This window comes from Centruroides sculpturatus, unplaced genomic scaffold, assembly GCF_000671375.1.
Source record: "Centruroides sculpturatus isolate CEXI.00-Female unplaced genomic scaffold, Cexi_2.0 scaffold934, whole genome shotgun sequence".
Taxonomy (NCBI): Eukaryota; Metazoa; Arthropoda; class Arachnida; order Scorpiones; family Buthidae; genus Centruroides; species Centruroides sculpturatus.
In genome coordinates this window covers 285,896-309,122 of record NW_019385246.1, presented here as the reverse complement: position 1 = coordinate 309,122, position 23,227 = coordinate 285,896, and the positions used below count along the sequence as shown (strand labels likewise).

The window sequence follows — 23,227 nt, the reverse complement described above, 5'->3', positions numbered from 1 at the left end:
AAGAAAAAAAACGAAAGAGACGAACAAACGTTTCGATCAAGAATTAGAAACATATTTACATTTATCCCTAATTTGAGCAAAATAGCTATGAAATATTTAAGTGCCTCAGCATCTTCCATTGAAAGTGAAAAAATTTTCAGCACTGAAGGTAACATTTATGAGCCGGCAAAAAATAGGTTATGCCCTGAAAATGATGAAATTCTCATGTTTTTGCATTGTAAAAACAAACTGTAAAACCCTTAAATTGTAATTTAAGGGTTTTACAGTTTAAATATTAAATTTTTATTTGTTTTATATTTGTTTTGTATTTAAACTTTAAACTTATGAAACAAATAAAAATTTAATTTTTCTTCTTAACCTATTCAATACTTTTTCTTATGTAAAGTTTAAACTTTATATTATACGTTATGTTATACTTATAATATGTATTGATGAAAGGAATAATTTGATTAGTAAATTTTTTTTAATATTCAGATTGTCATGTAATAAATAATAAATATATAACAGAAATTTATTAGTTTTTATTACTAGCATTGTACGTAACATTCTAACAAAAATACCAAAATGTAAAATTGGCCGATTATCGAACCGATTAATCGGTGGGAATGGCCGATACCGATTAATCGGCTAAGTGGCCGATACGGCCGATTACCGATTACTTACCGATTAATCGGTGCATCCTTAGTAAATATGAATATTATTTTTTTATGGAACTGATTGAATATTTATTTAATTAATATTCAAATCAATTCCATTTTTCTTTGGTCAATCCATGTAATAATATAGCTAATAAAAAGTTGAAAAAAATATATATAGTCATTGAAAATTCATTTAAAATTGGGACGTGAAGCAATTGCTTTCCCGCTTCTGGATAGATCCGATCCTGATTACTCTTAATTTGATCATGAGTGATCAATTCAAATAGTTGTTCGTAGAAAATTTACGATAATTATAGCTTAATTATAATTAATTTCAGATGTAGACTAGACACTCAAGTCTAAATTACAAAATTTTTGTATGGAAAGTTTCTTAGAAATGAAACAGCAAATATTTTTATCGAACTATTCGAATAAAAATGTTTTGAATAACATATAAACGAATAGCTTATATTTATATGCTTTTTAAAAGTTAATTAATGAAAAAATTAATCATGCTATTGCCATTTATGATGTGTAGTAAGCAGTTAACGTTCTCATCTAAAAGAATGTTCAGCAAAGAGTTGTATAACTTTCCCGGCGAAAAGTATTTATGTTTAAGGATTTCTGACACGTTAGCACAAATTTAAATTGTGTTGGCGGGATCAGGTAAGATTTTATTTAAAAATAACTTTTATATTATTAATTATTATAAAAAGGCTTAAAGGTTTAAGAGGGCAGAGGTAAGTTTTTTTTTATAAAATTGTAAATTCTTATTAAGCCCGACCCCACTCGATAAATGACACGCGATCCCCTCTATCTCTCTATTCCCTCAACTTACAATCACCAAAATTTCTTAATGTCAATACCTCTTATAAGTTACCATCCCAAATTTTATATTGATATAAGTTTTTATTATTGTTATAACCTTGAATATAATAAACGTATATTTTGTAGATAGACATTTATTTATTANACTTGTATTCATACGGTATCACCAATTTGAGCAGGAGGAAATTTTATTTTTGAGTTTCGTTGCTTGCAGTAGAAGATTCTTTTTCACGGCCACTCATTTTATAGAAATAAACTCGTGTTGTTCAGTCAGGGTTTGATATGAAGATGTGATAGTTTGCAGCTCCTCTTTAATATTTTCCTTTGGAATATGGTTTTCGGTATGGTCACTGCTCAAATTTTCTTCAAAAGCATTAACAATTTTTTCGAGCTGTTCTTCGGTTTCAATATTTGCGATTTGTTCGCCAGGCAAAGATGATGTACGCTATACCTCTTTTTGGTTTAACGCCAAACAGGGCTTCATAAGGACTTTGGCGTATTCCTTCATGGTATGTTGTGTTTTTGGCAAATTTAACAAAGGGCAAACCATCTGATCATTTATTTGTATCGTTATTATTCATCAATGCAGTTAACAAATTCTGTATATCCTGATTGGCCCCTTCAACTGAGCCTCATGTTTGACTATGACGATGCTTTTCGTAAACTATCTTAACATCTGTTCACATAACGCATAGTTCGGATATAACTCGATTATTAAATTCCCTACCATTATCTGAATGCAATATAGCTGGGGCACCAAATGTTAAAAATATTTGAAGAAGGTGATACGCTACTTCCTTAGCTGTCTTAGCTTTTAAAGGTCGTAACTGAACAAACTTAGTTAAATGGTCTTGATGTACCATTAAGAACTTGTAATCTCCATTTCTGTGTGATTTCAGGTCTATCAGATCAACTTGACATCTTGAGTTTAACTCCAAACTGACCATTGGTTTCACAACAATACCTCTTTCAGGTGTACTATTTTTCATTTGACATTGTTTACATAAATTTAAATACAACATTGCAACTTCATATGTAATATTTTTGTATTTAAGTTGAAATTCTTTAAGCATACGTGTTCTTTTTCCATGGCCTATTCTGATGTGAGTTTCGGATAGTACACTTAACACTTCATTATTGGTAACATACATTTAATACTGTATATTCATTTCTCCTGGTTTTAATGACACAATTAACTTCTCTTCATCATTAATTTTAAAAATGTCAAAACGTTTTAATCGTCTGTAATCCAAAGATGCACCTCACTTAGTTTTAGCAAATCACATCAGGATAGTATTTAAAAGTACTTTTCTTGAGAAAAATAAAAACAACTATTTTCGCGTTTACTCGCAATTGCTCCCTCTTGGTTGTCCAGACGAGGCTCCTATTTTCTTTTTGTGGTCCCTCTTTTTAAGGGACTCTCCAGGTCTAACAACTATCCATCTGGAGCTGGGCCAGTAGCTGTCATTCAGATGAGAATTAAGTCAGGAATCTCGAGAGGGATTTTTGACTAATTCTGTAATTATACATATTGCTGAACTCCTTCCGGAAAAACCGATTTTTCCGAGTGAAAGACAAAATTGCTTTGTCTTCGGCTACTTTTGTTAGGCCTATTTGACAGATGGATTGAACCAGATGATACTATAAGATGTCCAGTGAATTCGACTAACCTAAACCCACTGGATTTTCGCACCTGGAGCTACGTTAAAGACAAGGTGTACCACTCATGCTAGAAATAAAATCCGAATAAGCAGAAAAAATAGATGAGTTACATGATTAACATTTTTATGGAAACGAAAGCGCATAGATAATCTCACGGGTTATGTTGTATAATTGACAAGCCAGATTATAAAGAGTATGTTGCATTTAGAAAACTTGACGTGTTATTGCATACTTCACAACAAATTTCAAATCTGTAACTTCAATAGTGTGATTACAATAACGTGTCAAAATTGTTTACTGCATTAGAAAACATCCTATGTATGTAATTAAATTTGGAATATATTAACTTTCTAAATTAATAAATTGTAAACTCAGCATAATACTATACGTAGTTGTGTAAGATATAAGCCAATATTCTGAGCGATATTTTATATTTTTATCGATGAAATTTAACCATTATTCGTATTCTAAAGACATACTTTGTCAACTTTTAAACAAGATTGAGATAACATTTTTTATTTTTATATTATTCTTTAAACATATTGTCGTACAATATTTTATATGATTCAAAGAGTTTTCTTTTGTATATGAATTTCTATTCCAATATTATTTTGGCACATGTCCATTTCTTCAAACATAGAATAGATAACAATTTTGAGAAATAAATGTTTTCTACTTTCATTTAACTTTACATCCGTATGTTTTTATCCATTTCCATATGAAATTTAGTATGATAAATTTTACTTTTTCAGCTGTTATATATATATAACAGAGGAAAAGCATGGCAATTGATCAACAAAAGAGCATCTAAGATTTTAATAAATTTTGGCTCGGGGTCGTTAGAATATGTGGGCTAGCATGATTTTTTCAGACACTTTGTATTTTTTGTCGAAAATTTCTGAAAGTTTGTAAGAAGGTTTATGTATCAGAGGGAAACATTTACAAATTTTTGGGAAAATCGAACTATGCCAACTTTTGCCATGACTATTATAAATTTTTAATCATAACTAACATGGGAGAGTACACAAATTTTTCTATTCTAAGGTGAAACTTACAAGTAATATTCTGTCATATGTTTTGACTATGTGAATTGAAGATTAAAATATTGATTGACCTTGTTCATTTGATAAATTAAAATTGCAATATAAGATATTATTATTTTTATTTGCTTTTAGAAGAAAAAGAAAATTTAGAAACATATTATATATTTACTAGCAGATGAGCCCGACGTTGATCGGGCAAAAAGTAGCGATAGCGAAAATTAAGATTATTAAATTATAGCCGATCTTACCCGTTTTTACCGAGTGCAAAGATTAGGTTCACCCTCTTCCGAGATTAATTAGAAAATTTTTAGATGAGTCTAAAAACATGTTCGATTTCTCGCAAAGAATCGGATTTAAAATAGTACAGTAAAATCCGAATTCAGGGTAATCCTTTACTCTCTCCCTCTCCTCCGCAGGGGAAATTTCGGAAAGTCTGTTCTTTGTTTACATTCTCATGACGTACCCTAACTGTGTATTGAATTTCAATTTTGAACTCCTAACCGTTTGGGCTCTGCGCTTAAGGTTATTATTGTTATTATTATTATGTTGGGTTTAGTGGGTAATACTCGGTTTAAACCGGTGACTGTGTACTATGCCGGACCAGAGTCAAGGCATAGCAACCAAAACAAATTAAATAAGTGTGTCAGTGTCAGTGTCTGTATTCAGGAATTTNATTAGTAAACATTTTAAAATTAAAAAAAAATAAGTGTAGATTAAGAGTACAAAAATAAATAAATTACAATAAACGCATTATTTATGATAGAGAATATATTTACGCAATAAAAAATCTTAAAAAATTTATAACATTAGAATGATATGGATGGCTATCAAACATAAACCGATAATCGTACCTAACTTCCTCGAGCATACTTCTTTCCTCTAGTATGAAGATCGACAAAGAAGATAAAAACGATCAGAACTTCAAACAAAAAATATAAATGTCACGCAGCATTTGCTCCTGATTCTATCATTTCTATCATATAAATGAATAAAGTAGATCCTATTTTTCGTTTTTCGCCAATATTCTGAAGTATCCTACAATCCTGAGGGATTTGGATTCATATCTTGTTATTTTTTACGTTGATAGTTTGAACACTAGCTTCGTCGTTTTCAGAAAACTATCTTCTTATTAATACTAAAGATATACTTTATCAATATAAAAAAACAAGATATAGTATTACTAAAGCAAAATTTTTAACAAATTCGATATATACACAAATTGGACATCTAACAATTTTCTCTATGTGCTCCAGATTTTACTCACTTTAAGCATGAAAAAACGAAATGTTCTAATTTCTGTATATTTTGCAGATATATATAGGCCCTATATTTTGCATATATATATATATATGTAATGCTACAGTATATTTTGTTAAAAATAACTGATGTCTTGAATTTTTTCAGCAACTGCTGTATAATTCTTTAATATCGAACAATTTCCAAATACTATCTCGTCTTGTATTTATAAATAAAAGTTGAAACTATTTTATTTTCCGAATTGAATTACCATCAATATCCGCTTCTCAACAGGCAATACAATCGAATTAAATTATAACTTTTACTTTCTAAACTTAATAAACTCGTACTTAATATTAATAAGTAAAAATAATGTTTTAATCAGTGTAAATTTATTTCATTTTCCCTAAATTTAATTACCTTTCAATATTTCCCAAATTATATTAGAAGGAAAAAAAATATTGATTTATTCTTAATATGAATTTATTTGTTTTTAGTTTTGCTCTTTGCTAATATTCTTGTTTATCTTATAACAAAACTATATAGAGAAGTATTTTCAAAACATTGAAATTCTTTACAGATCACAATTTAAATTTTCACATATCTTCGGCTTACGCATAGATCAAATACTTTTGTCCAAAAAAATATGAAATGATAACGGCTCTTTGAAATTTTCTTTTAGTAGTTGTGTAAGATATAAGCCAATATTCTGAGCGATATTTTATATTTTTATCGATGAAATTTAACCANTTTGTTATACATATGTATTATCTAAGATTTTATTAAACATTTTTTTCTAAATTATTGCTTTTTTTAGTCTCCGGCCCCAATTAAAAATTATTTGTATGTATTTATATGCGAAATTATACCCCGACTTACGCGAATTCGACTTACGCGGTTATCGCTCGGTCCCACCTATCGCGTAAGTTCGGGCTATTTCGGACAAAAATAGCAAAAAAATAGATGTAATGTGTACTGTAAGTGTTCCTTTATACTCCAAGTTTCTTTTCAGCACTGTCACTAGCTAATTTTTTCTAGTGGACGCTTTAGCGTCTTCTCTGAGAAAATGGCGAGTTTAACTGGTAAAGACAAAGTAGCCTGTGTGTTAAAATTTCACGAGACGATTAAAATTTCGTACTTTGATTTGTAACCTGTATTAATCGAAAAAAAGAATTTACACGTGATATAAATCACTAAAACCAGTTATGTGCAGAAAAAGCACTGAAAGAAAGCTTAGTGAAAGTGTAGAACAAATGCGCGAAGTCCTAAAAATTTAACTAGATAGCAGCGCAAGGAATTAAGAAACATGTATAATGCAACTATGTAAAGTGTTGCGTAAAAAACTAGCTTTAAAACTGTAATTATTTCAATTGTTCCAGCAAATACATCGTAGTGACAAGCAAGCACAACTTGAATTTTCTGTTCAAATGCTGAACCGTCAAGAAGACGACTATTCCTTTTTGGACTGTCTAATTTTCAGTGACAAGGCAACTTTCCACCTGTCGGAGAAGGTAAATCGACATAACTTATGACAGACAATTGAACATGTCAGAAGTAGTCCCAAATGCAACGTGTTCTTATCTGTTAGTCGAACGTGAGTTTACGGCTTTTTCTTCTTTTATCAGGCCGCTGTAATGGGCATTGTGTACCTGATTATTTTGCTGAACTTCTGTTGGATGTGAGTAATTCAATTTACTAACTTGATGGTACTTCTCGTTAACACCGATATGTGACTGATTACTTGAATGACATTTTCAACCAAAGATGGATTAAAGTCGGAACAGTGTCGTGACTCGTGAGATGTGAAGTCCGAGGTCCTTCTCTCCACTTCGAATATGTGTGTTAAGATTCGTAGGAAAAGCATTTCACGACACGAACTATAATGTTAAGTCCTTTAATTACAAATACATATGTTACTGTAAAAGACCGATATCTGGCAAATGTCGAGATTCTCCGGTGAATATAGTTGCTCGGTGAATGTACGAAATATTTGCTAAATATCATTATTTCCCATTTATACCGGCAAATATCGAGATTCGGCATGATGGTGAATATTAAATACAAATATTTTTATTACGTTAAGACAAAAAATGCAACTTTTTGATATATAATATATGTCAAAATATGAGAAATAATATGATATATGTCAAAATAGGAAAACGTTTAAGTAAAACAGCACATGTAAATAAACTATTGAACCTAAAACAAACAGTACATTCTTAATCAGAAAAGAAAAGTAATACCAATAATCAAGTAACCAAACACCTTAATCGTTAATACGACTATGGAATACATCTTAAGATGTATTGGAATTACGTATTTCAATCGTATTGGAATTCGTATTCCAAGTATTCCAATTGTATTGGAATTCGTATTCCAAGGTATTCCTTGGAATACGAATATGGAATACATCTTAAGATGTATTCCATATTCGTATGTTTTAACCTGAAGTTGATCTATTAAATAGATCGAAAACGTTTGTTTTTAATAAAACCCCCTCGGCAACGATTAAGGTGTTTGGTTACTTGATTAGTTCTTTTTTGCTGAGTACGTTTCTGTTCAACGTAATACCAATAATAAACTAACACAAATTATGTGATTAACGTTATACAATCTTATTTATTGCAACAACTTAAACTGTTATGACACTTTGAATTGTACAAGAGTCCTTTGCTATTACAACTGCATTTATTCGTAAAGACTTCTTTTTGCAATTACAGCGTGTATAACCTTGCCCCTCACTTCTCAAATTAGTTTCAGCTGCATCTCTCAGCGACATTTCGTGAGAAGAAATCTCATCTATAGAAAGTAACTTTGTTTTTACAAATTACAAACTGATTACGGGTATATAGCTGCTTGATGGTATCATTTTTGTTTGCTAATGTATAAAAGTCGGAGTCCTCTATTCCAACAACAATTGCCAACAGATTTCGGGCATTTGTACGATCACGGTCGACATCAGGAATTTGTATTCATACGGTATCACCAATTTGAGCAGGAGGAAATTTTATTTTTGAGTTTCGTTGCTTGCAGTAGAAGATTCTTTTTCACGGCCACTCATTTTATAGAAATAAACTCGTGTTGTTCAGTCAGGGTTTGATATGAAGATGTGATAGGTTGCAGCTCCTCTTTAATATTTTCCTTTGGAATATGGTTTTCGGTATGGTCACTGCTCAAATTTTCTTCAAAAGCATTAACAATTTTTTCGAGCTGTTCTTCGGTTTCAATATTTGCGATTTGTTCGCCAGGCAAAGATGATGTACGCTATACCTCTTTTTGGTTTAACGCCAAACAGGGCTTCATAAGGACTTTGGCGTATTCCTTCATGGTATGTTGTGTTTTTGGCAAATTTAACAAAGGGCAAACCATCTGATCATTTATTTGTATCGTTATTATTCATCAATGCAGTTAACAAATTCTGTATATCCTGATTGGCCCCTTCAACTGAGCCTCATGTTTGACTATGACGATGCTTTTCGTAAACTATCTTAACATCTGTTCACATAACGCATAGTTCGGATATAACTCGATTATTAAATTCCCTACCATTATCTGAATGCAATATAGCTGGGGCACCAAATGTTAAAAATATTTGAAGAAGGTGATACGCTACTTCCTTAGCTGTCTTAGCTTTTAAAGGTCGTAACTGAACAAACTTAGTTAAATGGTCTTGATGTACCATTAAGAACTTGTAATCTCCATTTCTGTGTGATTTCAGGTCTATCAGATCAACTTGACATCTTGAGTTTAACTCCAAACTGACCATTGGTTTCACAACAATACCTCTTTCAGGTGTACTATTTTTCATTTGACATTGTTTACATAAATTTAAATACAACATTGCAACTTCATATGTAATATTTTTGTATTTAAGTTGAAATTCTTTAAGCATACGTGTTCTTTTTCCATGGCCTATTCTGATGTGAGTTTCGGATAGTACACTTAACACTTCATTATTGGTAACATACATTTAATACTGTATATTCATTTCTCCTGGTTTTAATGACACAATTAACTTCTCTTCATCATTAATTTTAAAAATGTCAAAACGTTTTAATCGTCTGTAATCCAAAGATGCACCTCACTTAGTTTTAGCAAATCACATCAGGATAGTATTTAAAAGTACTTTTCTTGAGAAAAATAAAAACAACTATTTTCGCGTTTACTCGCAATTGCTCCCTCTTGGTTGTCCAGACGAGGCTCCTATTTTCTTTTTGTGGTCCCTCTTTTTAAGGGACTCTCCAGGTCTAACAACTATCCATCTGGAGCTGGGCCAGTAGCTGTCATTCAGATGAGAATTAAGTCAGGAATCTCGAGAGGGATTTTTGACTAATTCTGTAATTATACATATTGCTGAACTCCTTCCGGAAAAACCGATTTTTCCGAGTGAAAGACAAAATTGCTTTGTCTTCGGCTACTTTTGTTAGGCCTATTTGACAGATGGATTGAACCAGATGATACTATAAGATGTCCAGTGAATTCGACTAACCTAAAGCCACTGGATTTTCGCACCTGGAGCTACGTTAAAGACAAGGTGTACCACTCATGCCAGAAATAAAATCCGAATAAGCAGAAAAAATAGATGAGTTACATGATTAACATTTTTATGGAAACGAAAGCGCATAGATAATCTCACGGGTTATGTTGTATAATTGACAAGCCAGATTATAAAGAGTATGTTGCATTTAGAAAACTTGACGTGTTATTGCATACTTCACAACAAATTTCAAATCTGTAACTTCAATAGTGTGATTACAATAACGTGTCAAAATTGTTTACTGCATTAGAAAACATCCTATGTATGTAATTAAATTTGGAATATATTAACTTTCTAAATTAATAAATTGTAAACTCAGCATAATACTATACTATAACACAATACTCTTTTATCAGATTGAATGATATAATATAATTTTTTAACACAAACTTGAGAAGCAAACTTTTCTGCATAACTTTCTCTCGTATAAGAATTCAGAGCGAAAATGAAAGGATTTGGATTACGGTCAAAAATAAAGTTCAAATATATTACAAAATAAATTTAAAATTTTACAAAGACATCTTTCACATACGTAAAAACACAATCAATATTAACGGAACTAAACTTTTGTAGGCTTTTCTTGGCTCACAAATGGTAAATTGATTACAACGAAATGTTTATAAAAATCCGGTATCAGAAAAAATCTTAATCAATTTACAAATTTGCAGGTTGAAACAGTCTATATATTTAAATATATTTGTTCTGAATTTATGATTTTAACGGAATTTCAAAGGATTTCATATTCATTTCTGCTAATAAGTAATCCTAATGACATCGGTAAGTACGAGTCCTTCGACTCTGATAAAAAGTTCCATGTCTTAAATATATTTAATCGCCTGGTATATATACATACCAGACAATTAAATATATATGAAGGAAAGACGAAATTATGAAAGCTAGCAGATATACCCCGTGCTGCCCGGACAAAAAGTAAGAACAACAAATTTTAAAATAAAAACACAATTAAACGTTTGGTTATTTTAATCTACTATTATTATACTTATCATGAAGCGTTAAATAAATTATAATAAGAAAAACGAGAATGTAATAAAACATTAAAAATCTGTTTTGAAGAAAATGAGAAAAACAAATCAATGTTTTTTAAATTCACATAACAAAAATAAAAATAAATAAACAATCATATTTCGAGGCAAACGGATCAAAATTTCCGCTCAATGTTCTGGAAAATTTTCGTGTGCATGTTTTGTTCTTGCTTATAATATGATAATCGGATGTTACAAAAGGGCTCAATTTCCTTGATGTAGTCAGAAACCGATGTTTTTCAACGGAAAGTAGTCATTGACGTCCGCCTGCACAAGAAAACAATTTAACACATCTTAGTTCTAATGTTAACTCTAACGTATCATTCACAAGCCCATTACGAAATGGTAATCGGTCAACCAATTAAATTTCGCGAAAATAGACCAAATATTCAAACTCGGCACTTGAAAAATTTCCTATAAACATATTTTATGCTCTCTGGTAACTTTGTATTAAGTAATTTTTCCATTCGAACAGTGGCGTGCCTTCCATGGAAGCTGTGGAAGCACTGCTTCCCTTGTATTTTCTAAAATATAAATACATATTGTGCGATTATTTTCATATTTCAACGTACTTTAAATTAATTAAAATTAATAATTTATTATAACCGTATTATGTATCTTATTACAAATTTCCATACTACACGTGAAAAAAATGATAAGATTGCGATTGTATATTCGAATATAAATTCGTATATGCATATTTCCAATGGAATCGCTGTATTGTCGAATACGGGATAGTTTCCACGGCGAAAATACAGTATTTGAATCGTGTAAAGCAGCCAGATTATACGCATTCTCGGAAATTCTTTAGAATTTTAAATATATATAAGTACTGTATTTTATTATTTATATTTTACCTATTCCTACTAATAAATTACAAACCTCTGCTAAGATATTTCATAAAAATATTTTGAATTTTGTTACGTATTAGCGTACGTTTTAATATATGTAATGAGAAATTAAATGAAAGATGAAATTTAATAAATTACGTATCTTGATCGATCAAACGGCTAATTCTATTTAACGACTATCATTATGAGACCTTGCAAATTCATCAGAGCATCAGACATTCATTTTTAAAATATTGACTATAATAATTTTTAATATTAATTAATTAATTTTGAAATATTGAAATAAATTATTGGAATACATTTGAATCTTTTCATCAATCTTCATGAAAATTAGTTAGTTTGCTTGGTACTGTTTATGATTAGAATGAAATGGTTGAATATAGTTAATAAATATTCCCCATTGAGTAAACACAACTAAAAAGTTATTTAATTGAATTATATTAAATAATATATTTCTAAAAATAATTTAATAACGGTTTATGATTGACTCTATTTATATAGTAAATTTAGCATTTAAATTTGTTTATTTATAGGATGAATGTTGAAATATAGCCAAATATTGCGACAATAATCGTGCTCATGGGATCAACCGATCAATCGCTACTTCAATTATTTGTAAAATGATTCTTAAGCTGACATGTCTGACAGCTCTTTGTCATCTACTCAATAAATGATGCTGCAAATTGGCATAATCTTAGAAGATTGTAACTAGATAGAGTCAAATAATAGCTTACTTTCAGTACTATTGAACGCTTCTCCTATTTATAAAGTACCCTATTTCTTAGAGAAAACATAAATAAAATTAAAATATAGTAACTGAGAAAATTTGTCATTCAACAAGATATATTAAATCTTGTAAATTATATACACAGTAAAACCTCGGTTATACATTTTCGAAAGGATTGTCTTTTTAAAATATGCATAAATGAAAAACGTATAACTGGAAACTGCCTTTTCAAATAGACAAAACGGATCTAAAATAGAATGAGGGACAGGTCGAAAACTCTACGAATTTTTCCGGGATGGTCCGTTATATATGTCGGATCCAGTCCTTCACCACCCGGATACCCCACTGTAGGCTTGGCTGAACCAATACAGTAATGGGTTTTCTAAAAAGGCCCACTTAGTGCCCAAAGGACGAAACAAGGTAAAAAACATTTAGGTACAAATCGACTAAACATTGATTTTAAATATCTTGGAATACAATTCTTATTTAAAAATATCGTAATATTGGAATAGTAAATAAAATTGTTTTATTTTCATTAATTTCAAGTATTTATTAAACTATGGATACGTAGATTTGTCTAATAAAAAAACCATTGGAGTAGAATTAAAAAAACTTTTAAAAATAAGTAGCTTTAGTTTGATATTTTCTGAATATTTCGTACATTAATATCTCCAAACCGTTTAGGTTTCTATACGTTTGCAGTTTTCTTGATTCACGTTATTGCTTAATGCATAGCCTAGTGTCCGATAATGTTTAAGCTAACTTCTTTTTACCTTTAACGTCTTCAAGTATCTGATCAATACTTAACATAGTTGAAGTTAAAAATTCATCTACTGCCAAATCGTCAAATGTAACGGAAAATACTGTACCCGTTCCATTGAAATTCCATTCCATTCCATTCAAATGAATCATTTTCCTTATATGTTTCAATTTGAGACTCTTCGTTGGAAAAGTCTGTTTTGAAAAAGCAATTTTTGATTATATTTCTAGTGACTCTTCTTCATGAGGATGTAGAATAATTTGATGCTTAAAAGTAATACTATGTAGGTTATAGTACTATAAAAATATTAAATCCGTTGCACTAACCCGTAAAATGTTGATTTGAGTTTCCTTTTTTCCTTTCTTATGTCTCTCCAAAATAAAAGTGTACTGTACAATCAATAGCAAACTGTAATAGGCGTTAAAATCCTTTATGATTATAAAATGTAATAGTTGAAGAATATTAGTACAATTTACAAAAAAATTCCATTTTGTAAGAAATGTTTTGTATTGAGATGATATTCTGGATAGCTTGACAGTGCTCCAAGACAGTAACGTTACAACTTCGTTTGTTTTTAATTTATAATCCCATAATCCTATAATCNTTTAATTAACAAAAACATGATTTAATTATATAAACTAATTATAATTATAAAGACAAATTAAGTGATAAATTGAGGAAAATCTTGATCATATTTGCAGAAAATAACTATTGATTTATTCGAAATTACAAATTAAAGCCTTGATAATCTATATATTTAAAATAGAGTGTCTGTTCGTATGTCTGTTCTCTGTCCAGTTCTAAATCTTTTAACTAATCTGCATCAATGTTTTTATAGGATTCTGCTGAAAGTGTGAACTACTATGAAACTGGACACACCAATCTTCCCTAATTTTATTCCCTTGACACTTCAGTATAAGCTTAACAATACTAGGCTAAAGTTTTAATATGATCCCATAATGGATATGATTAAAGGCCCTTTTAGTAATTCGTAATCATATGATTATAATATAGATATGTATACATAATAATATAGGATACAGTCAAACCTGTGAACAACGACCATTAACAGGAACATAGAAAAAATAGCGTTGTTCGGAGATAAGAGGTTATTTTGTGATAATGGGAGGTTAGATGTTCGACTGTAAATGAAATTCTATTAATGTATACTTATATAACATCATACAGTATTATTTAGTATAAAGTTAAGATAGTATACAGTATATTAAATCAATAATCAGTAATATTTGTGTAACCTGTATCCACTGACACGATTTTATTGTTAAAGGAAAAGTATGATATACTGTACAGGGGTAATTTGAGGTGAAGAGCATATATTTTAAATTAAATAGATAAAAAATATGATTGCAGGATCGATTAAGCAAGATAATCGCTTCATTGGGAGAGACTAAACCACGAATAATCGAATCTTAAACTCTCTTAAAATATATCTCAGTTAACTGACTTCTGGACGTCCCATAGATTCTTTCTTATAATATATTTTCATTAAATAAATAAAATGTTTTAAAATAAATTAGCAATATGATTTACAAATTAAATAAATATTGTTTTTTTTTTTTTGATGCGACAAAAATATAAGAGAGAAAGATAAGTATTTTGATACATTAAAGTGTCAGGTTGTCTGTTCTATTTTTAAAGTTTTAGTGACATTGTCATAACATTGGGATATATCTTTAGAAAATATAAAATCGTATATCTAGTTACTAATATTTTACGTTATGATGGAACATATAAAGAAAATGGGGCCTTAATGTTGCCAGAGTTCAAAAGATACTCAAAATTTAGTCTTATTTAGTTAATATAAAAGACAATAAATCATTAATCTTATTTGAAACTTACCTTACAATTTACCTTAATTTAATAGTTTAGTTAATTAAAAAATTCTTTAAAAACACCAATAATAAACGATAATTTTACTATGATTAAGCCCATGTGGTAATAATAGAACTGGTAAAAGTACTGTTTAATTCATAACAATTTTAATTTAAATTATTTACCATAAATTCGAGATTTTGCTCTTTTTAACCATAATATTTGGCGATAATTCGTCTATTGAAATATTATTCAAATATGAGAAAATACATCCATTTGCTGTATGAGTGGTGTTTGACGTATTCTACTCGTCTAAATGAATAATAAATAATATAAATGTTGAGATGTGTTTAGTCCACACTGCTTGAAACAACATTTAAAGCTGTGATTTTCTCCATATGAAAAGAATTTACTCACACATAATCGTCAGACATGTTTATGTTTGTGTGCCTGTGGTGGGCACGATTTTGTTCGCCCTGTTTGAAGCTTAATAACTCACGTGCCTTTTGTCGAAATTTTCTGAAATTTTGCAGGGGGTTTGTGTATTAGGGAGATTGGTGCTGTTAAATTTTGTTGGTTAAAGGTCGAAGGGGTGGGTAGATAAAGGGGTCGTGTCATACCTCGAGTAGGATCAGACTTAATGACGATTTTGTTGTTAGCATTTACAAATTTTGTCATCACTTGAACGGTTATATAAAATTAAAATTATATAAAATACTATGTCCCATACGTTGGTTATTAGACCTAATAACGTGTTGGTCAGTAGAACTTTTTAGACATTTTACTCTTCCTAGGGCTTAGAAAGGTTGAAAAGTGCAGATCTAGACCAGTGGTTCCTCGGACTTGCCTCCAAAGAAAAGAAACAAAATGAAATTTTTATTGCAAATTTATTTCAATATACTACAACATATTACTTTATTCATTGACAATTCCAAATTTACTATTTTATTTGATACAATAAAGTTTATTACTTTATTGCTTCGTTGTTTCGGGAGAGCAGCAAACATGGAATTGCTTATNCTTTTAAAAATAAGTAGCTTTAGTTTGATATTTTCTGAATATTTCGTACATTAATATCTCCAAACCGTTTAGGTTTCTATACGTTTGCAGTTTTCTTGATTCACGTTATTGCTTAATGCATAGCCTAGTGTCCGATAATGTTTAAGCTAACTTCTTTTTACCTTTAACGTCTTCAAGTATCTGATCAATACTTAACATAGTTGAAGTTAAAAATTCATCTACTGCCAAATCGTCAAATGTAACGGAAAATACTGTACCCGTTCCATTGAAATTCCATTCCATTCCATTCAAATGAATCATTTTCCTTATATGTTTCAATTTGAGACTCTTCGTTGGAAAAGTCTGTTTTGAAAAAGCAATTTTTGATTATATTTCTAGTGACTCTTCTTCATGAGGATGTAGAATAATTTGATGCTTAAAAGTAATACTATGTAGGTTATAGTACTATAAAAATATTAAATCCGTTGCACTAACCCGTAAAATGTTGATTTGAGTTTCCTTTTTTCCTTTCTTATGTCTCTCCAAAATAAAAGTGTACTGTACAATCAATAGCAAACTGTAATAGGCGTTAAAATCCTTTATGATTATAAAATGTAATAGTTGAAGAATATTAGTACAATTTACAAAAAATTCCATTTAGTAAGAAATGTTTTGTATTGAGATGATATTCTGGATAGCTTGACAGTGCTCCAAGACAGTAACGTTACAACTTCGTTTGTTTTTAATTTATAATCCCATAATCCTATAATCATTCTTCAAAAATTTCTGTTGTCATCCAAACGTTTTTATTTGGCATGTGTCCTTAGACAAGATGGCAATAATCTTAAACTATCGTGACTTGGCAGATTTATATATAGCCGGTGGAATACGTTTTTTCTGTTTCATTACTGTTGCAGCACAATAAAACAGTGAGTTGTCCTTTACTCTTTCTTCTTCTATGACATTTTTGCCTTTAGTGCGAGTGTTCAATAATACAATAGTCTTGCCGCAATTAAAAATATCGCATGCTTTATATTATTTTAAAAGTCGTGGCAAAGTATCATTAATCCTATCGTAAACAGTTTCAGCATTGGCGTCGCTGCTTTCTCCATAAACAGTTATACTTGATATTCCATGCCTTAGTTTGAACTTGTGATGCTATCTCACAGAAGCAGAGGAATTTACTTTCAGCTTTTTAGCTATTTCTCTTGCATTTTTAATGAGCATTGAGCCATTTTTTGGAATATTTTCGGCCCAAATTTGTATGAGCCATTAAATTGTTTTATGTTTCACTCCAGTAAATTTTCTTTTGAATTTTCATTTACTTTTTGTTGGACGTATCCAAGTGACGAGCACGTGCTTCAATTTTTCACTGTTAACAAATGCTGTTGAGAGTAGACGCACAATTCCTTACCTCTTTAGCCCGTTTCACTTAAGATACTTTTAGGTTTTCTTCCATTCTTCTAATAGTAGTTAATTTTTCAGTCACAGTATTTGATCACCGTTTCAGTGAAGGCATTCTTTTCTAAAGGTTGGGTGAAAGCAAGTGATCTACTACATTATAGATGAAAAAGAAAAAAAATGTGAAAGGCACAAAACTTCGCTGAAAGTAAAGACACATGAGAGACAACGCTTATTTATGTTGTTTTAAAAATCATCGTTAGTGAACTGAATTTTTTTTCTAACCAATCACTGCATAAAATGTAAAAATTTTCAACCAATTGAAAGCCTAATTTCAATTTCCGAATGTTAAATGGGCGGGAATACAAGAGTTTGATTCCTCTATCAACAATCAAACGATTTCTAACTTAAAATCTAAATTACAAACAAATGAAATTCGTTGACAATTTAAATTTCAAACTTTGTTAGCATTAAACAGTTAGATTAATTAACTTCGAATTTGTACAACCCTTTTAAACTTCCTACACTTAAAAACTAACTGCTTCTAATTGTTCTCGCTTCTCCTATAATGAAAAACAACAGCCACTCTCTTATACCACTCACAATTTTTACAGCTGAAGAAGAATGGACGCTTTATAAAAGACAACAGCCATAAATTGGAAGGTGAGAAACGTAAACATCTCCAAAACGAAATTTCTCAATTTTATTTAAAGGTATTATATTTCAATCTGGTAAAAAGTAAAAGACAAGAAAACTTATTAGTGAATCTTTGTATAAGATTGAGACGGACGAATTAAAGTGAAAAAAATCGAATAAATTGAAAGAAGATATTAAGTTATATGAGTCATAGTTAAGACGTGGTAGAAAACACAGGTATGAAAAACATAAATGCAAAACGTATAACAGAGATTTTACCGCAAGGTATTTAAAATGTGTATTTTTATTTAGCATTTCTATTNATAATGTAAATGATAAATGATTTTACAATTTAAAAAGCTCGTATTTCTTATATAAATTACTTATTTTTTTTTTTTATTTCATTGAAGTTGTGTATTTCATCAAGCATTATTCTTCAGGACTAGTGGAGAAAATGACGGAAAAAAGTATAGTACTGTATGTACTGTACTTTTTCCCATTATTTTTATTTTATGCGGCGTTCTTTGGAACGTATCCACCGGATAAAAAGAGGGATATGTGTATTTGTTTTCTCGCATATAAATCAATATAAACCTTTTTCATAATAGAAAACAAAGAGGTCTTCAGAAAATTTTGTAAACCTGAATAAGTCAAAGGCTTCTGCATTATTTTTTTTTTACTAATTTTACGCTTTATTTCACTTTATGATTCATCAACACGATGATACATCAACAAGACAATTTCTTGCTGAATTGCAGATTAATTAATTTAATGCAATTATAAAAATAAAATATGATTTACTACTGTTGACTCAGAAAACTTCGAAATATATTGCATAATATTCTTTCTTTTCCCATTATTTATAAATGTATGGTTCCTAATGAGCCGTATATAGGCTATATAATCCCCACGAATTTTTTTGCCATTGTATCCTTCTGCATATAAATTATGTTCTGTAGTATCTGTCGATATCGCTTGATTCGGATATTTTGAAGTATAATTTTATGTTTTTAACACAATTAAAACAATTTTATTATTATTCAGATATTTATTTATTTATCTATTTATTTTATTACGGAATAATTATACACTATTTACAAATTACAAATAATTATATTACAATAATTCTTATAAATATCACCAGATGGAGCTAAGTAGGCTTTCTCGCGATAACATCTGCCACCTTTTGGAAAATACGAAAATAAAATGGCTGCTCGTTTATTACAATGACATAATTGCTTGAATTATATAGAAATTATAATAGTTTATTATTATATTTTGAAAATTATTATTTATTTATATAGTATTAAATTGCAGAAATTGAATTAAAAAATTTTTATGGTTATGGCCCTCAATGGGGTTGTCGGAATGCTGAGGGCTCGACTTTTTTAATGTGTTTTACACATCGTATTTAAGATTTTCGATCATTTTTAATTTTTTGTATTAGTTAATTATCATTTAAGATAAGAATAGTTTTAATTACAATAACTCGAAAGTAATGATTAAGAATATTTTACGAGATTTTTCATTTTTGACTCTGCATTCTGTGGATCCTAAACAATAGAGAATGTAGAAAAAAATTTATAAGGGTGCAGAAAAAGAACAACATGCCTTACAAACATTTTTACCTGAAATACCAGAGAAAACTCTCAGAAGGGGTGCAGTTACGCCCTAAGCATTCCTAATTCCGGCCCTGGCACTAATATTTTTAGCAAGTCCATTATGGATTCTGCCAGATCCATAATGGAGTGAGGGAAGGAGCACAACATATTCAAAACATGCCCATTAAAAATTCCTGCGGCTGGTCACCTTTTATATTAAAATAAATTATTTAAATTNAGAAAAATTATAATATATAATTTCTAAATACAATATATAATTACATCCACAAAAATTAAATTAAACAAATCTGTGAATATTTTAAACCTAAAAGAAAAATTACAAAAACACCAGGGAAATTTTATACAAGACATAAACGAATAATAATATTTTGAGGTGAAATTACACTTAAAAGAATAAATTTAAAATGAAGAAAATAAAAATATCGAAGTGAAGCAACACCGTTAAGGAGACATTCAAGTTTTGACATTGTGAATTTTGCTGAAATTTCAATACGTTTTAGTACAACCTTCCATTAATTAATGCACGATAACATAACTCGTGTCAATAAACAGTATGAGAAGTCATTGTTTAAACTGTACGTGCGTATTCTATATCGAGCTCTATAAATGTATTGTAATGAGTAAGCGTAGATCAATGAGTGGGCTAAAGCACAGGGTTGAAAAATGCGACGTAGTGGGTTCATCCTGCTTTTTTCCAACATTTTTCTCTCAATGTAGTGAAATATTAGAATGTATATTTGGCCCGAAAACACTATTTTGTAATTATTAAAATCATTCGCATATTTTTAAACAAACAACTGTGAATAGGGAATCAAAATTTTCCCCACAATTCTTTAAAAATTTACGAATGATTTGAATAATTATAAAATAGTATTTTGGGCCAGATATATTTTATAATAATTTGTATACTTCAGAAAAAAAGTATGAAAAAAGTTGAAAAAAAGAAGACAAGGCAATCTTGAGCTTTATAAATGATGCAAGCCTTTTCGTTACGATTCATTTATAGAATTCGATTATTAGTGGAAAGTGAACTAAAACGTATTAAAATTTCAACAAAATCCAAGATGTCAAAGCTTGGATGTCTCCTTGTAAAATAATATTTGCTATGAAAAACAAAAGAAATGATAAAATCCAAACAAAAGTGTCTGAGATGTAAAAAATTGCTCCAAGTAAAAACTTATGACAATTTAGATAACATTCAGCGTTTTTTCTTAGGTGTTTTTCTTTGATAAAGATAAGCTTGGTGCTTTGCAGAGAAATGTAGAAAACAACAATACAGGTAAAAATCTTTTCGGTACCACTTCCAAGCACCAAACTTATCTTTATCAAAGAAAAACGCTTAAGAAAAACCGTTGATTTTGTTATCTAAATTGTCATAATTTTTTACTTGGCGCAATTTTTTAAATCACAGATGTTTTTATTGGATACAATTGTTTATTGCTTAATAATTGATTACATTAGATCTAAGACGACGACATACAGTTCCGTCAACGATCGACAATAGCCGCTAACCGAACGCTTTCGATACGCCGAATAAAATTTTAATCCGTAGAAATTTGAGCTTTTTTTATTCTGGATAACATTTCGAATGAAAATCATTTTTTCCATACAATTTTATCCATACAAACATAAAATAAGCCATAAAAGTAAAATAACTCTATGGGAAACCCCCGTGAAATTTGACCTATCGAACCGGAAGCTTTGCCAGTATCTTATTGATAACGAGAGAGGCTTAAGTTTGAAATCCGAGCTTTCTAGACTCAGTAATTTTCTCTTGAGGAACGTCTGCAGTGCTGGATGAAGAAAAAGAAAATACGGCTTTTTTTTTTGGCAATTTTTGCATTTTTCGATTGCTTATATTTCGGCAATCTCTTTATAGTAAAACCTGAAAGTTTGCACACTAACTAGAAATATAGTTATTTTTTCAAACGAGCTATTCAGAATTACTTTAAGCATTTGGGGCAGACGTAGATATTAACGCCAGAAAATTTGCAACTTTGTTTCGTACATATAAGTGATACTTATAAATTCAAAAATTAGAAGTACAATCTTTTAAATTCGATTATTTTGATTGTTTTAAATATTATAACATTAATTTATAAGATAAAACTGTATTATACCACGAAAACTTGAATAACGATGCGTATATAATTTTTCATTCCCTCATCTGTTTTAAAGTTTTAATTTTCACGAATAAAACGTTTTCTAACCATTACAATAAATACATATGACTATATTATTATATTTCAATAATTCTATAATACGTAAAGTGTTTAGCTATATCGTCACCTTATTAGTTAATTAGGTTTACTATTGTTAACCACAAATCAACATAATATATAAACATTTAATTCCAATAGTTTCAAATATGAATTTCTGGATATATTTAATAACAAACATTTATTGAAATTTACGAGATCANATTTATTTATTCGTTTTTAATTTGTCATTAAAAGGGACAAATTTTCCTTCTGCTCGTCTATATACATATATGACATATAAACACACTTTAAACATTAAATATGAATGAATAAGTTAATAAAATTATATAGAATGTATGCATAAATCTTATGCATAAACGATAATTTATAATAATAAAGTGCTCTTACAGTTCTGGGGCAACCGGGATCGAATCCGAGCTGGCGAAAAACCTTAGGAATCTTTCATCCCGGATCTGTCAGACCCTTTTCCTCACTAACTAGTGGTTCCATTGTGGCCCGACTGAACCCTTAACGGGTATGGATAATGGCATTTTACATTCTTTTTCGCTCTTTGGGCACAAAGGCCTTTTTTTTATGCCCATCGTGTATTTGTCCAGGCCCACAATAGTGTAGTAGAATAGTGAGAGCCGCCGAAAAATTCCTGAAGTAACAATGGGCATGGAAAAAGATCCTCTTTGTCCTCACAGAAAGGGTCAAAAAAAATTAATAAAAACAGTGTTGAAATTCTTTAAATTCGAATTATTATTAATTCTTTATTAACTACCTCTTTATTCGGCTATTCACACTTAAATAGGAGCTAAATAATTCAATTCTTTTTAACACGTTAATTAAACAAAAACAAAATATGCATACCGGAAAAACTTAAAAATTCTAAACAAGAGCAGTAATAACGTTGCAATTTCATTAAAATTTTTCTTTCTTCTTTCTTCTTTTATTCGAAATTACTTTGCTAATTACTTTAAAACAAAATTAACTAATACTAACCACATTCTAATTTATAGATTAATTAATTTAACCAAAGTATGAATAATAATAATACAAGTCAATGGACTTGAACGTAACCTGTTGTAAAGTTGAACAACATTAACCTGGTCGTCCTTGAAAAGTGAAATTACTCTAACAGACCCATTTTTTTTTCTTTTTTTTCTGTGTTATTTTTCTACAAGAGAAGATAATCTTTCTATGAAAC

At 29.7% G+C, this 23,227-nt stretch overlaps 2 protein-coding genes across 2 annotated transcripts; both read right to left on the bottom strand.

The window, feature by feature from the left end:
- Nucleotides 1–2,146: 2,146 nt before the first annotated feature.
- Nucleotides 2,147–2,617, bottom strand: LOC111636690 (KRAB-A domain-containing protein 2-like). The gene has a single exon (XM_023381985.1). It carries the CDS (start codon nucleotides 2,615–2,617, stop codon nucleotides 2,147–2,149), a length of 471 nt encoding a protein of 156 aa, XP_023237753.1.
- A 6,289-nt stretch (nucleotides 2,618–8,906) lies between these two features.
- LOC111636689 (KRAB-A domain-containing protein 2-like) lies at nucleotides 8,907–9,377 on the bottom strand. The gene has a single exon (XM_023381984.1). The coding sequence runs from the start codon at nucleotides 9,375–9,377 to the stop codon at nucleotides 8,907–8,909; it is 471 nt and encodes a 156-aa protein (XP_023237752.1).
- Between the last annotated feature and the right edge of the window lie 13,850 nt (nucleotides 9,378–23,227).

Coding starts and splice junctions, on each gene's coding strand:
- LOC111636690 (XM_023381985.1), bottom strand. CDS start 2,617: ATGTATGTTACCAATAATGAAGTGTTAAGTGTACTATCCGAAACTCAC.
- LOC111636689 (XM_023381984.1), bottom strand. CDS start 9,377: ATGTATGTTACCAATAATGAAGTGTTAAGTGTACTATCCGAAACTCAC.